The following is a 15171-nucleotide window of genomic DNA, read 5'->3' on the forward strand; positions in this document are numbered from 1 at the left end:
CTCTCCGCTTTCCAGGTCGTCATACAAAGAACTAACACTATGGAGAACTGGATGGGCGGCATACCACAGCCAAGCATTTGCGAAAAGGCAAGTTGTGCATATTGAATGCAGAGCGCTATAGTGCCTAAGGATGTGGCCCTCCACTCTCTCATAGCTCGAGTCGCTTTGGGACATTAAACGCCTTAAACCAAACCAAACAAAACCGTAATGGCTCGTATTCACACAAGCGCCTTGCTGCCCTCGTTTTTTAATTGTTCATAATCATTAATAATTAATTTTAGTCGCATATCTTCTTGTTTGTAACAAAGTAGGGCATTAAAATACATTAACCAACACGTGGAAGCCGCCTACGAGCGCTTAATAATTTATCATCAATTTTTTCTCTAATCCCGTCTCGGTTTTATCAACCGGACTATATCACTGCGACGTGCAAGGTGTGTTTAGGTCACATGACACGTAAAAAAAGAAATAAAACTACGCATAAACGTGATCAACGAGAACAAAAAACTGGGCGAGTTGGTGGCGTGGATTTGCACTTAAAGCAGCGCGCAAGACAAGACAAAGCGCAAGGACGAGAAACGACGCAAATTCTTGTGTCGTCCCTCGTCTGTGTTGTCTTACGCGACGCTTAAGTATGAATGCGCGGCAACCGCTGGTACTCCATCTTTAGTTCAATAAAATAGGAAGCTGGGCTAGTTGAAGGCTGTTCATGAGGAAATATTTGTGGGCTCAAACTTTCCTGCGACTGCGTCCTCTATTTCGGTGCTTGTGAACTTGTACCATAATTTTTTTTTTCATTGTGAACTTCGTTTGTAGTCATTCCAGCTCGACATGTAGGCTGGCTTAAGTTTTGCAGTGAAGTTTTGCAGGTATCAGCGATTGTATTAGATTTTATGCCACATATCACCCAACACACCTTACATGGCACTATCATCGATCGGTTGTTGAAACTTAAACAATAATAATAATTGGTTTACAGGAAGGGAAAGGCGCAGTATCTATCACACTTGTTTCTGTGGACACCTGAACCCCACCGTAAGAGAAGGGAGAACGGTGGGAGTGAAAGTGGATAGAGAGAAAGAGGAGCCGTAGTGGAGGGCTGCGGAGTAATGTCGACCACCTGGGGATATTTAACGTGCGCTGACATCGCACAGCACACGGACGTCTCTTCGTTTCGCCTCCATCGAAACGCAGCCGCCGCGGTCGGGATCGAACCCGGGTACCCCGGCACAGTAGTCGGGCGTCTTACCACTGCACCACCCCGGCGGAACAACACACCTTTACATGGCACTATCATCAATCGGTTGCTGAAACTTGACCAATAAATAACAATGCCAATGAGAAATTCAAGTACATATTGTTTGGCAGTATTAGGAAGATACCTATAATGTGATCCATGTAAAATTCCTATTTGAAGGTTTCAAAAGTTAATACACGCAAGTAAAACATTGGTGTGCACGCTCTTTTATTCTAAAAATTGTATAGTATGCCATCTAGGATCGCTTTGAATCCTCCGTAGGCCTGCCTTTTGCTTTCAGTGGTCATTTAACGTGCCGTCCTCTATATGATACTTAGCAGAGGCTCTTTCATACTGTCCGTGAGCTAGCTTTTTGTTTGGGTATACGATGCACTGCGCGGAACGGTGAGCTGAAGCCTTCAAAGAGAATATGCCTATCTTGGAAACGCCTGCTTTCTCTTCTACGTATCGTCGTAACCGTTTAGCACGTGTTCCAGGCATAAACGCCGTTTTCGGTGCTTATATGTTTGCATTCAGTAACCTTCGGCAAGCTTTTTACCGACATTCAATTGAAAGTCCCACTTCGAGCCCCGCACAATGATTTCAAAAGGGCAGGGACTCGTTTAAAAGTTCTCAACCGCCTCTACGCTTGGGTGGAAATGGAAGGCCAAATGCCGTTTTCTGGAATATAGGCTACATCTCGTACCGTTCAAAAACAAATGAACAGGCGAAATCACTGAAATTATCATTAGTTATGACTTATGAATGCCGTTAACCATAAAAAACATAAACTTCTGTGCACAAAAGGAACAATTTTTCTTCAAACTGCAAAATTTTGTTGGTTGTTTTTTTTTTTGTGTGTGTGTGTGTGATTATTATATATTCGTCGTCAATTTTTTTAATCCTAGCATTTTTATTCAGGGAGGAAGAAAAAGAAAACATTTATTATAGTCATAGCTGGTAAACTGAGACTGCAGTCCAGACGCTTGTCAGGGTCAACTGAAATGATCGTGGAAAGCCTGAAGATCACAAACCAAAATAACGAAGGGTAATATTAATGAAGATGCCTCAACCCTTGTCCATTTTTCTGTGTTTTTCTAGAATCCATAATCATTGCCCTCTCTCTGCAATGAAAAATCTATGTAGTTTGTAGCGAGGCTTATTTACTTGAGCCAGCTGTGCCTCAACCATATGCAACTATACGTTTTGCATTTTCACCGTATATTTAATAGGTCATAACCTGACCAGCAACTGCCTTTAAAAAACTATACTTACATTTTGTCGACAACATCTTTGAACTCAGAAACACGGCAGAACAATACAAAAAACCTTTTTATTTTACATGGTATAGTCTCGCTCTCTCGTGGTAAAGCTGTCTGCAGGCCTTGTGTTCCGGTATACCGTATAATATAGTTAACACTAACTCCATGCATCTCTTGGAACACGGCGACTGCTGCCCGCCTATATAGCGGTCAGCCGCGACAGTAACGGAATTACCGTCACTGCTCGCAGAGGTGGCGTTATAACCTGTATGCACAGGTATAGCACAGGTGTTTTTAAATCGACAGCTGATAGCAGTCAGGTAATTTTTAAATGAATATCAGTAAAATACCACTGTTTCTGCGGTCGATTTAGGTCACAACCAGGCACATGCGAAAGCCTTTCCCTGCAGCGCCATAGTGACAGCGTAGTGGCATATTTGAGAACAAAAGAAGAGATAGCGTGCTTATGCCTTACGAGTACTGGCGACAATTTGCGAGATAAAAAAAAATAATCGCATGTGAAGTTAACAATATGAAAATGAGCATTGCAGGGGTGCGCTTATGTTTCTTTACGTGGGGAAATGCGAAAGCATTGCACTTCCGTGCTTACATTATGGGCTCGTTCTGCGTTTCGTTCACGGCTTAAAATATATCTTGCACCGTGGTTTCGTTGCTTCTCCGATGCCTGCAACTTTTATTATTTTTTAATTCCTTGTATTTGTTTTTTTATATTTCACTTTTATTTCCATTATTTTATATTTATTTCGAAATTTGCTACTTTATTATTATCTTGTTCCATCTTAATTATTTCGTTAACTTGGTTTCCATCAATTATTCTCGCAGCTGTTGTGATCACGTGACTGGGACCACTTCCGGGGAACACATTTTGTGAAAAACTTCCGGCCTCCGATTTGACTTCTCGTGAGCCGTATAAGGATTTCGCCTTAATAACGAAAGTACATCTATATGTATTGCGCTCAGTCCTATTCATAGTGTGTATATAAATATATTATTATTATTATTATTATTATTATTATTATTATTATTATTATTATTGTTATTATTATTATTATTATTATTATTATTATTATTATTATTATTATTATTATTATTATTATTATTATTATTATTATTATTATTATTATTATTATTATTATTATTATTATTATTATTATTGTCTACGGTGTCTCTCATAGCGACTCAGGCTATGAGAGACACCGTAGTGGAGGACTCCGGAAATTTCGACCACCTGGGGTTCTTTAACGTGCACTGACATCGCACAGCACACGGGCGCCTTGCTTTTCACCTCCATCGAAAAGCGGCCGCCGAGGCCGGGATTCGATCCCGCGTCCTTGGGAACAGTAGTCGAGCGCCGTAACCACTGCACCACCCCGGCGGGGTATTATTATTATTATTATTATTATTATTATTATTATTATTATTATTATTATTATTATTATTATTATTATTATTATTATTATTATTATTATTATTATTATTATTATTATTATTATTATTATTATTATATATTTCTATATTACTATAATCAATGTCAGTCATCTGTTTTTTTTTTTTTTTTTTTCTCTTCTACCTACCGTTCTTTTTTTTTTCTTTATTTCCTGGTGTGCTAAAAAATTCTCTCACTGTGTATATAAGTGATGATACTCATTGTTTGCTTAATTTCCGTGATACTTTTCGTCTCAGTTTCATTTCATGTATTATTTATTTCTTTTTTTTGTGTTCTCTCTGTGTGTGTAAACATGTTTGTGCTTTTTCATTTTTTTTTTGTGCTGCAGCACAAAGACCACATGGTTGTTCCTGCGCACATTAAATAAAGATTGATTGATTGATTATCATTATTATTATCAGCACCATCATCATTATTCAGGGGATCTCAACCAAGTACTTGGAGCGCCGCAATGCTTTAATACTGCATCGCGCAACTGGACTTTATCTGCTTACTCGAATTGTAAATTGCTACCTAAGCCGAAGGTTTCGCCTTCGCTATAGTCCCCATCTACAAGAATATGCGAACATTGTTTATACTAAACTCTGCGGCAGTAGACTCTCCCTTTAACTACTTGCTTCAGTTGAAATATTCACGACGTTTTCACGTTCGCAGGTTGTCCACCTGATCGAGGCAGAAATCGAGGCACTCAGGGAGCTCTGGTACAGCAGGCTGTGCTTCAAGTGCTTCGTCACGTGTCCGTGCAAATCGGTACCGTGCGCACAGCACTCCTCCAAGGACTGCCAGGATCAGGCCTGCCTACACTTCCTGCCTCTCGACGAATGTTTGCACAGAAAGGTATGGCACTTTGAGTGGAATGGCTGAACTATAATCGAAGCGCAGGGAACTTTAGATTTTCTCCACGCTTAACAGGCGGCATCAAACAAGCCAACAGCATATACATTCTTGAGCTTGTAATTTCATTCGGAAGGAAAGAATTTAAGGAAGTGACCGACTCGCGATACGGTCAAATACAGTATAATGGTCACTGCAGCCTTGACTGAAGTTGCTTGCACCCCTGCTCGCTAGTTTGCTTCCCCCCCAGTCCTCCACTACGGCGTCTCTCATAGCCTGAGTCGCTTCGGGACGTTAAAGCCTACAAGCCAAACCAAACCAATCACTTTAATATACCGACCAGAACTATTTGTATTTGTTCATTTACGTAATTTCCTTAATATCTGATCGTATATATACATCTTGCGAGACTACTTACCGGCCACACTTCTGACGTTTCATTGTTTAATTACACATGTGTTCGTCGCTTCATTTGTTTTGCTAGGATTATTGCTATTTGCTTAGGCTATTTAACTAAACCAAACCAAACTGATTCGGCTACACGATATTACGCCTTTCCTACATACTTGTTACAGTGTGCGTGACGTTAAGCCTTAAAAAAAAAATGTTTTCACCCAGGTCGTGTACTGCGACTACAGACGGGTCCAGACAGAGTTCGTGAGGCGGCATTTTCCATATGCGTCATTTCACGGCATGAGGGGATACAGTGAGTACACTGCTCCAGAAAGCTTACGTGTGGTTATTTCTCTCTAGGCATTGGAACTTCCTTATTTTACACTCTATAACTGTGAAATATGGTGTGCGACTTTTTAATAATCGAGATTTTTTTTACTTTCACTCCTGCGACCAGGCGCTGGAATGCGGCGCGCTTCGAGCGCCACCGCAGTCTGGGACCCGGACCAGGCGCCCCTGGGCTTCTCTGCCTTCGGCTGGGAGGAGCGCTTCGGCCAGTGCGCCTGGGAGGAGCCTCCTTGGCTGCGCGACGCTGCCAGGCTTCTCGAGTCCGGAAACACGGGTCGGGACTGGCTGGCTCTCGCCAAGAGACTCGGTACGCAACGTCTCCCTCGCTTAATGTGACGTTGGGACGATGGTGCATTGAAAGGCAAAAAAAAAAAAAAAAAAAAAAAAAAAAAAAAGAAAGGCAGAAAAAAAAGACGACATGGCGTGCACTCTTTGTGGATCAATTGCTTTTGCCACAGCGGTATCGAATTCCACCCGCGGCAATCGCTTTTCGATGGAGGCGAAAAGCAAGGCGCCTGTATGCTGTGTCCGTTAAGGAACGCCAGGTGGTCGAAATTTCCGAAGCTCTCCACTACGGCATCTCTCACAGGCTGAGTCGCTTTGAGACGTTAAACCCCATAAACCTGACCATGCAAACCAAACAACCATAAGTGACGAACCGCACGAGGCGATACGCCGCGATGGCTTCACGAAATGAAGTAAGGACTCTCTTCTTGTCCTCCATGTTGGGAGTCTGCAGCAAATGTCACCCAGACGTGGCTCGCGAGACTCTAGCCCATATCAGAAGGCACAGCAGGTACGTGACTTCTGGTGTGCTTTGCAGGAGAAGCGCGTTTTGTTTTTCTAAGCCGTTTCAGTGAAGAAGCTGCCGACGCCAGCTTCGTTCTCACCCAAAAACAGCCGAGTAAAAGCTTGCTAAACTTGCAAAACGTAAAAAGGTGTTCTAGGGAACGTTTCTTTCACTCATTGCAAGTGTCAGAGAAACGTAGGAGCCCCTGTTCAAAGATGCAATATACTACATTAAAGTTTCACTCTTGATTTTATCGTTCTTCGGTTTTAAATACTTCAATGCAAGACACTAGTACAGTTTTGCTCGTCTGGTGACGTGAAGTGACTGAATACTGAAGCGTCCACACGCTGCTGAAAAGCGCCATTCTGCTGTCAAGTCTCGTTTCCTGGTGCGAGTGTCTCCAGCGTTAGCCACGTCACGAGGAAAATCACTTTATGCAGCGGCCTTTCAGTCATAATCGTCATCATCATCATCATCAACCTGACTATTAAATCTTCAGGCTAAGGACTCCCCCATATCCCTCCAATTAACCAGTTCTGTGTAAGCTGCATTCATTTAACCAACCTGCCTTTCTACCGCCCTCTGCCATACACTTGCCTTGTTTGGAATCGAGTTCGTTACCCTTAGCGACCATCGGCTATCATCTCTTCGCACTACATGTCCTGTCCACGCCCATTTCCTCTTGTTTTCGGCTAGAATGCCATTAACTGGCGTTTGTTCCGTGATTCATTTGGCGCGCTTCCTTTTTTTTTAACCTTCCAACTATCGTTTTTCTTTCCATAGTTCGCTGCGTTGTCCTCAATTTAAGTTAACACATATTCATTATAGCTTCGATGTTCTGTCCCACAGGTAGCTGCAAGATACGTTTTTCTTGAAGGATCCCTCGAAAGGCAACCATTAAAGTACCCCAAAAGCGCAATCATTACTCAAATAGCATGTGGCAAAGCCTCAAGGGTACTGAATGCCTCTCATTTAGGCCTTGTCTCTTGCATACTTACTTTTTGCACTGTTAACTTTTTTTGAAGACTAGCAGCAAAGGCACATGTTGCTTAAGTTTTATCTCCTCGTCGCACAGAGCAAGTGCAGACTCGTGCCATCCACTTGTGACTCGTATACAATGCACAGCTGCCCTGACAATAGAATCACACGAACGCAAGGATATTCCTGTCGTTTTGCTTGCTTAAGTCACTGCGACACGCTTGGTAGTTAGGGTGCTGAATCCGAGGATGCAGGATCGAACCCCGGCGGCTGCTTTGCGATTGAGGCGAAAAGCAAGGCTCCCGTGGGCTGTACTTTGTCCGTGCACGTTAAAGACTCCCACGTGGTCGAAATTTCCGGAGCCGTCCACTATGGCGTTTCTTATAGGCTGATTCGCTTTGAGACGTTAAACGCCATGAACCAGGCTAAACGTCATCAGCAGACGTGACCGTCAGTACTCAGCTTGCGATCAAGCCCCGTTGTAAAACTGCAACACACTCTCGCGCTGTGCAGTAAACATCATCGTCTTCATCAAGTTCTAACTGCAAAACACGCTCGCGCTCTACATTGAACACCTGCGTGCAGTTTCACCTGCGCCGCTTCTTCATTTAAGTAAACAAGCCATCTGACCGAGTGCGGACTAGGTCCGCTAGCGTAGTGCCGGGCGAACCCACCATGCTGCATGACAGAACTCGCAATGCTTTTCTGTTGCCGTACCTAAGCGACTTAAGGGTAGCCCTGGAATTTTTAACGTGGAGCCTTTCCGTCGCTTAACTGACATAAGCACCGAGTGAATGGAAAGGAGTGTTCCGAGTCGTATCTTTGTATTTCAGCCACACGACCGCATAACTCGGCATATACCCCCGTGGTGATGCATAGGCATACACTGATGATGCAATATCGGGGACCTTGTCAGCTCCTCTGCGCTCTTACGTGTACCGCTGAAACAGTGCACCTCATCCCACAGATGTAGTTTACGGCCGGCGTTTATCGTTCCTGCGCTGCAGGCTACACGGACAAGGAGCTGAGTCGATTCGTGGAGGAGAGCAGTCCCGGGGTGGCGCTGCTTCGCGACTGGCGTGAGAGCAACGGCGCCACCCGCTACTGCATCGACGTGCTCATCTCGTGTTTGCAGCAGATTAGCAGGCAGGATGTGGCAAGGCTTATCCAGGATGAGCTGGGTGAGTAGGCAAACCGGCTACTCAGTCGGTGCTACTACGACTCTGTTTCCAAAGCAGTGATAGAAAGGACACATGCGTACCATGCCAATTCCTCAGAGCCCGAATCACTGGCGCCACCGGTGTTCATCAGCTACCAGTGGGATGCCCAAGAGGTGGTGCTGAATATAAGGCAACATCTCGAGTTCTCAGGTTTCCCCTGTTGGATGGACGTGGGACAAGTGGGTGGCGGCGACTCACTCTATGGAAAGATCTACGAGGGTATCAGCAGGGCAAAGGTATGCTCCACGGGCACTGCTTCCACAATCATTGTTGCCTTGTTGTCCTGCAGCAGATTGTTGTGGTAGCTGCAACCACGTACTTTCGTCCACCTCAAAAAAATTAAGAAAAACTTTATTTTTGGCATTCCGGTCGACGAGTGATTTCTTCCTAGCTATAATATACTCTGTTTTGAGGGATCTACTCCCCTGATATACTTTCCCTTCAAGCACAGCTGCGTAAGTCTACTCCTCCGTTAAACCATGAAATGACCTTCCTACCATTTTTAACGAAACATAATTGTGAGGCTATCGTACCGCTCGACGGCAAAGGTAAGTATTTGTCAAAACTTTAGGGGGTTAGCTTCTAAGCCTAGTGGTATGGCCGGCTGTTTTGGCAATCGTGGAAATCCTAGGAGGTTTGGAATATTGGGAATGCATTAGGAGGTATGGCTCAGAAGCAAACCCTCCGGGCTCTAAACTTTTGACAAAGACTGCGCATATCAGGCCTCTATTCGTGTACCATTCCTGAGCCATGTGGAGCAAAGAGGGGGCTTCACGCTCTCTTCTGCCCTGGGAAAATTGAAAGTCAGCACCCTTCCTCTATACTTCGTGCATTAGCCCCACTCTTTCACAACTCGTGGTGCGGGTTGAGGGTGCGGGTACGCGGACCCCGCCAAGGCGCTTTCCTCCCTTCGCTGGTGGTTTCCGCACAGGTGGTGCTCTGCTGCCTGACTCCCCGCTACGCCTCTTCGTCGTCGTGTGCTCGTGAGCTGAGCCTGGCTGACGTGTTGCGCAAGCCCATTGTGCCGGTCATGGTAGAACCGACGCCCTGGCCTCCGCCCGGACCGCTAGCCGTCGTGCTCAGCGCGCTAGTCTACGTTGACCTATGCGGTCAGTGCCCTCGAGATCTGCCGTCACTGCGACGTCGCAGATACAAGCGCATGCATCCGCGCACTTTGCCTCTATCTTTAGTTTTTTCTTAGTTACTGGGTGCAACGAGTGCATATTTGATTGGACAGCTTCATCAAAATTTAGCAGTTGGTGATAACACATGTAATTAGCCTTTCTTGAATTCAGAATATGACGTCGTATATGGAAGAACCTGGTTCTCTGCTTCTATGCCACCTGGGCAAAAACAGAAAAGATTTCACCCACGGTGACGATACTCGATAATTCGAAATTTGAGCACAGCTGCTGAGGTGTAATTAATCATAGGCGGCTGCATATGGAACTTGCAGTGCCAAGCGGCGGCGCGCCTCTAATGGAATAGAGCATCAGCAGCTGCTGTCGCAGAGAAAACATGATATATTCCGTCTCTCCTCTGTTTTTCTTTCCCTTTCGTCCACCCTTGATATATCCTCCTCTTCCACTTTCCACCTCACGTCTTGGGTTCTCTCTTCCCCACAGCCTAGTTTTCTCTCCTCGTGCTCGATATCTTCGTTACCACCGAACTTGCATCCTCCGCTGTGCTCCTCATTGACTCTGTTGGTTACGCCGCCGAAATCAGCGTCATTCAATCCTTGAACGGCCACCTAAGAGTTGCGTAAGACACTACAGTTCATACTTTATGGTTGATACTCTGTCATATGACGTCGTCTTCGTTCTATCACGAAGTTCTCAGAATGTGGCATCTATCACCAAATCAAAGGAGCAGCGCTTGGACAGCGCTGTATATCTTTGCAGCACCGTGTTGAGTCGTCGTACTGTCCCTTCGTCGTTTCCTTGTTTTGATGTTAGAAGATCCACAAAATATCTAAAACATGCATTTTGGTGAAGAAAGTGCCTACCTTAGCGAGCTCCTTGCCCCTTTTACCCTCTTGGCAGGCATCGGTGGCCATGGTGGAAGCGGTCGTCGCGCCGACTGGGAAATGCGTTTCCAGGAGATCGTGGGCCGCGTAGCGCAGTTCCTTGCGCCGCCCAGCAGTGCGCCCAGACCGCACTCCAACAAGCACAAGGCGTCACTAGCGCCACTGCTGACCGCTCACGCTGCCGCTGCTGCCACTGCCGTGGCCACCAGCGGCAATAACGCAGCGTCCACAGGTGGCCACGCCGCCAGGGCCGCCACGCCGTCACCCAGGGCCAGTTTCAGCCAGGCCAATGCCGCACGTAACGAAGACGAGAGGGTATAGTCTCGTGTTTTGTACCGCTCAGTATCATGTTTAATTCACCACCATTTGGCTTGCTTATCGACACTTCGCTGACGCTTTACCAACGCTTTGCCAATATTCCGACGTCGTGAGGGTGCTTCGCTGACAGTTTGCCGACGCAGTACCAACAGTGTGCTGACTCAGCGTCTCCTTTATTGCAACGCCGATCATATGGTTGGCTTCGCAGGAGCTCCTTAGACGCCAATAAGCGGGTTCGTTCACTGACCGCGATGCGGTGACACTTATAAGACCCGTTGACTTACGTCACAGCCAGAACTGTTGGCACAGTTAGCGGATTCTTAACTGGCCGCCTCACGAAGAAAAAATAAGAAAGGCAACACTTCCACGGTTTACTCGCCCATTTCCCTTGGTGTATTGCTATAGTTATAGCGTGTTATATTGCCCTATCACTTTCACTCGTATCGGGAACGAAAGCAGACGGAAATGAAAACATAGTATGAGAATGTTCACTACAGCGGGATGACGCTTGAAACCAGTCGAATCAGCATAGTTTTGGCCGATATAGAAGTTTTTTGGATTCTTTTCCTGCTCTGCTGTTTGTGTCTCACATAGATACATGCCCTCATGCGAACGGGCAAAGCCTGTCCGTCGCCGGCGTTTTCGTCGTAGCAGGAGTAGACAAAAAGCATTTGTGCAGCTGAGCAAGACCGGAAGTGCACTCCTCACGTAACACGCCTGCCCCCTTATTAGAGAGATTTAGCTTACCGTGATCCGCCACCGCGCGTTCCACTGCGCATGCCCAGATCACCTTGACGCCAATAGATGGCCCCACATAGACCTGCCGTGTCGGGAACAATCAGATTTTGCGCCCCGCCCACGCGCAGTAGAGGGTCACGGTGGCGGATCGCGGATCATCGGTAAGCTTTTCTTACCACCCCTATCGACTTTAACCCCCTCTATTCTCTACGCCTTAACGCTAAAGCAAAGCGCACTTTCCTGCAGAAAATCCGGGCTCCGCGTTGGCGGTGTTATGAGCGAAAAACCACGAGGATGCCTTTAGCGGGTGATAGTTGTCAGGTGGCGTAGCCGGGAACGGATGGACAGCCGTCTATGACGTCACGAGACCACGTGACTTTGGCGACCGTTGGATCCCTCTCCTTAGGGTGCCTCGATGCGCGCCCGCGGGCACGCATCGAGGCACCCTACTCTCCTGAGACACGCTGCGCTACCTCTAGGTTACGTGTGAATGTACACGACCTCGCAGATTGTCTAAAACGGGCTTCTGTATCCGTGTAAGATGGTGTTTCACATAAAGCGGTGTAGCTATACAGCTATATACTAATGAGCATGTGTGAGATAAAAGGCACAAATTAAGGAATTGGTGAAAGTGAGTAGCAAAGTGCATGTATAGGCAATCGAGGATTAGCAAGGGGAGCATTAACACTGCCGTGTCATGCCCATAAGCCTGGAGCTGAGGTGGTATGTCCCACGTGTTATGATATCTCTTAGGTTAGGAGCCTGCGGCGCCTAACAGCTTGCTGGTCGCTCCGGTTCCCCCTCCTCCCCTTTCTCCCTGACTTGGTCCCCCTCTGTTGTGTGCGTCCGGCGGGACATCCCGCGGTGAAAGAATGGCCATTGCCGGAGTGCTGAGTTTTGTGTCGAGAGATGCGACTCGGACGAAGACAAGCTAACCGTCCTTGCGAGCCCTTCTGTCTCTGAGAATTGTGTTTTATGGCCCAAGATGCGGCGCGCGGATGCCCCAGAAATGGAGACGGGATGGGGGACCGCTACTACCGCTGCTGCTCCTTGGACCGCACGTGCGGCTCCTGCTGCGCGATGCTTTTGTTCGTTGAGTGCTTTTCCGTGTCGGTCCGCGGGGACGTAGCCATGTGTTTAGACATTCGACAGTTTCGAGGAAGCGCGCGGTGCTGAAAAATAAAAACAACTTCGTTAGTTCCGGCATGCCATTGGCCCATTTGAGTTGGTCTAAAATTCTCGGATTGGCTACCAGAAGTGGGACTGTGATTGATGCGTAGTGCCCCAAAAACCTCGGAAAACTGACCTAAAGGGATGTTTTGGCGCGAAATGAGGAGAGCGCACCGGGTCTCGGCCGTCTCTGGACGGTCATCGTTTTAACCGCCTTTCTTCATCTTGCCTGTACATCTTTGGCCCTGTCTTGAATAAAAGGCCTTTATATTCAAGAGTTCTCCAACTTGCAACGTGTCGCCGGACGAGCGGACGAAGGAGCTTGGCGCTCTTCGTTCGACCGACGCCCTATACGATCGTCGACGTCATCGTGATCACTTCGACAGTCATCACCCCGTTCGCAATTTAACTATATCCTTATTTAGTGGTCAGACGAGAAATATACACGTGGAATTTATTATCAGCAAGGATGCAGCTTCTAACATAGAGACATTGTGCAGAATTCATGCGAAGGTGTAAATAACTAAGCTTTAAAAAATCGGCTAAAAATTAAAGCTACGGAAGCATGAACGCAAAAGCTTACAATTTTGACGCTGTACAAACTCTTTAATGTGAGGTATACTCGACTAGGCAATTTATGCGGATTTTACGATAATGCGGGCCGGTTCATATGGATTCGTTTTATTCGGTATTTATATGGCCAAACTAATGCTCTTATCGTTATTGTTATCCTGTTATTATTACTCGTTGCAACGTCTTATTTTTCCTTCCAAGGAGCTGCAGTCTTCTGCCTCTGTCCCGATGGACGACGACCGAGAATCCGACGCCAGTAATCCGGGATCACCACAATCCTGGGACCGACCTAATCGAGTGATCAACCGAGTTGTCCGCTGCTCCATCTGCACAATCATCTGACGCGTGCACGCACAAACACATACCTCGCATTTGTTGGGAATAAAAAAATATGTTGTGGCTTGCTCCACTGTCTTATCCGAAATCGTACATTCCTGATGTGCAGACCACTTGGGGATTACATGACGAGGTAAGCTGGCCGGTGTAGTGCTTTCATGACTGACACACTGAGCTCACCGATGGGAAAAGGAAACATACCGGACGAGGAGCACGGCCGGTGATTGCCAGTCTTCCCTCTGTTAAATTAGGTTAATTTATAGGAAAAGAAAGACGTGTGTCTGTCGCACGCCTCGGCATTCCCTCCATTTGAGCAGTCAAATGTGGCTATCGATAGGTTGATTAGTTTGCATGGTTCACCTCAAAATGGAACTTTAATAAGATGGAAAAGACAAAGAACACAGTATTGTGCAATGCCGACTGGTCAGCCAACCCCGTTCCGGAACAGGAGAAGCCGTTCCCGCAAGTTACGTAATAATTTTTCATTTATGTATGGAGCCCTTATAGGCTAGGATGCACCGTCACCAACTTTTATATGATTATTATGGAGTCATTTGCATTACTGACTTCACGAGTTTGAATCGAGTGGCTGGGGAAGAATGCGAATAATATTTTTAAATTAACCGTTATCAGCAATAACTGTCTTTTGGTACGTAACGAATGTTAAAATTGCTAAACTGAGACAATATCGAAGGCATTTAGAGCTTGCTTGCGGAATAACTGGAATGGCCCTAGATCGATGGATTACCACTTGGAAATTTTAAATAGGCCACTTTAAGAAGGAAATGAAGTTTTTATATGCTAGATAACAGCACGAAACTACAAGGAACAGTAGTCGGTGTGCAGCTAGAGATAATTAAGCTACAACTGTTTTCAATATAATACCGCTTATTAATTATTTCTTGTGTTCAGCATATCAGTGCCTGACGCCACTAGCTTGTGGCTCGTTACGTCAGCATGTTCAGTGCACTCAGCGTAGCGCCTTGCCATGGTGCTTTGTGATGACGTCATACGTGACTTCACTACGTGCTGACAAATCGGCGTGGTGCGTTGAGCGGACGTTATATGCCTGACCCTACGTGCTTGCTAACAAACCAGCGTGACACGGTGTTACACCAGCGCTGACACCGCAGAACCAAAATACGCGTCAACAGCAGCGGCTGTAATGTAAATGTCATATTGCTGCCACGTTGGTCTTTTAAATTATACTAATTACCAGGGTTGAACAAAAGGTCACGGCTTAATTGACCGAATATTATGGCAAGTTCTCCTTTCCCGGCTATAGTCGGATACAAATCAAAATAAAAGCGGCTTTTGACCCCTCAAAGCATGACCCTTCAGCCATTGACGTCGGATCGATCGATTCTTCGGACGCCGTGGATAATCCGATCAAGGCGTGGTAAACTCCTCTTTATCTGCCACACAGTGCATTAATTGTCGCTCTATAGCAAACCCAAAGGAATCATCCACACTGTTGGCT

At 46.2% G+C, this 15171-nt stretch overlaps 1 protein-coding gene across 3 annotated transcripts in view; it reads left to right on the forward strand.

The window, feature by feature from the left end:
- Positions 1–13773, forward strand: part of LOC146182545 (uncharacterized) — a 40053-nt gene extending 26280 nt beyond the window's left edge. For 2 of the 3 annotated variants that reach the window (XM_084577666.1, XM_084577667.1), the window contains 9 exons: positions 16–87; positions 4622–4804; positions 5420–5507; positions 5652–5849; positions 8318–8491; positions 8588–8766; positions 9462–9639; positions 10573–10871; positions 13557–13773. In XM_084577666.1, the coding sequence (XP_084433792.1) occupies positions 16–87; positions 4622–4804; positions 5420–5507; positions 5652–5849; positions 8318–8491; positions 8588–8766; positions 9462–9639; positions 10573–10871; positions 13557–13697 (1512 nt within the window). In that variant the 3' untranslated portion in view covers positions 13698–13773. Of the gene's footprint in view, positions 1–15; positions 88–4621; positions 4805–5419; positions 5508–5651; positions 5850–8317; positions 8492–8587; positions 8767–9461; positions 9640–10572; positions 10872–13556 lie in introns of those variants that run through there. The other variant, XM_084577668.1, reaches the window with a different exon arrangement.
- The last annotated feature ends 1398 nt before the right edge of the window (positions 13774–15171 follow it).

This window comes from Amblyomma maculatum, chromosome 8, assembly GCF_055883805.1.
Source record: "Amblyomma maculatum isolate TAMU_Amacu chromosome 8, ASM5588380v1, whole genome shotgun sequence".
NCBI classification, from domain to species: domain Eukaryota; kingdom Metazoa; phylum Arthropoda; class Arachnida; order Ixodida; family Ixodidae; genus Amblyomma; species Amblyomma maculatum.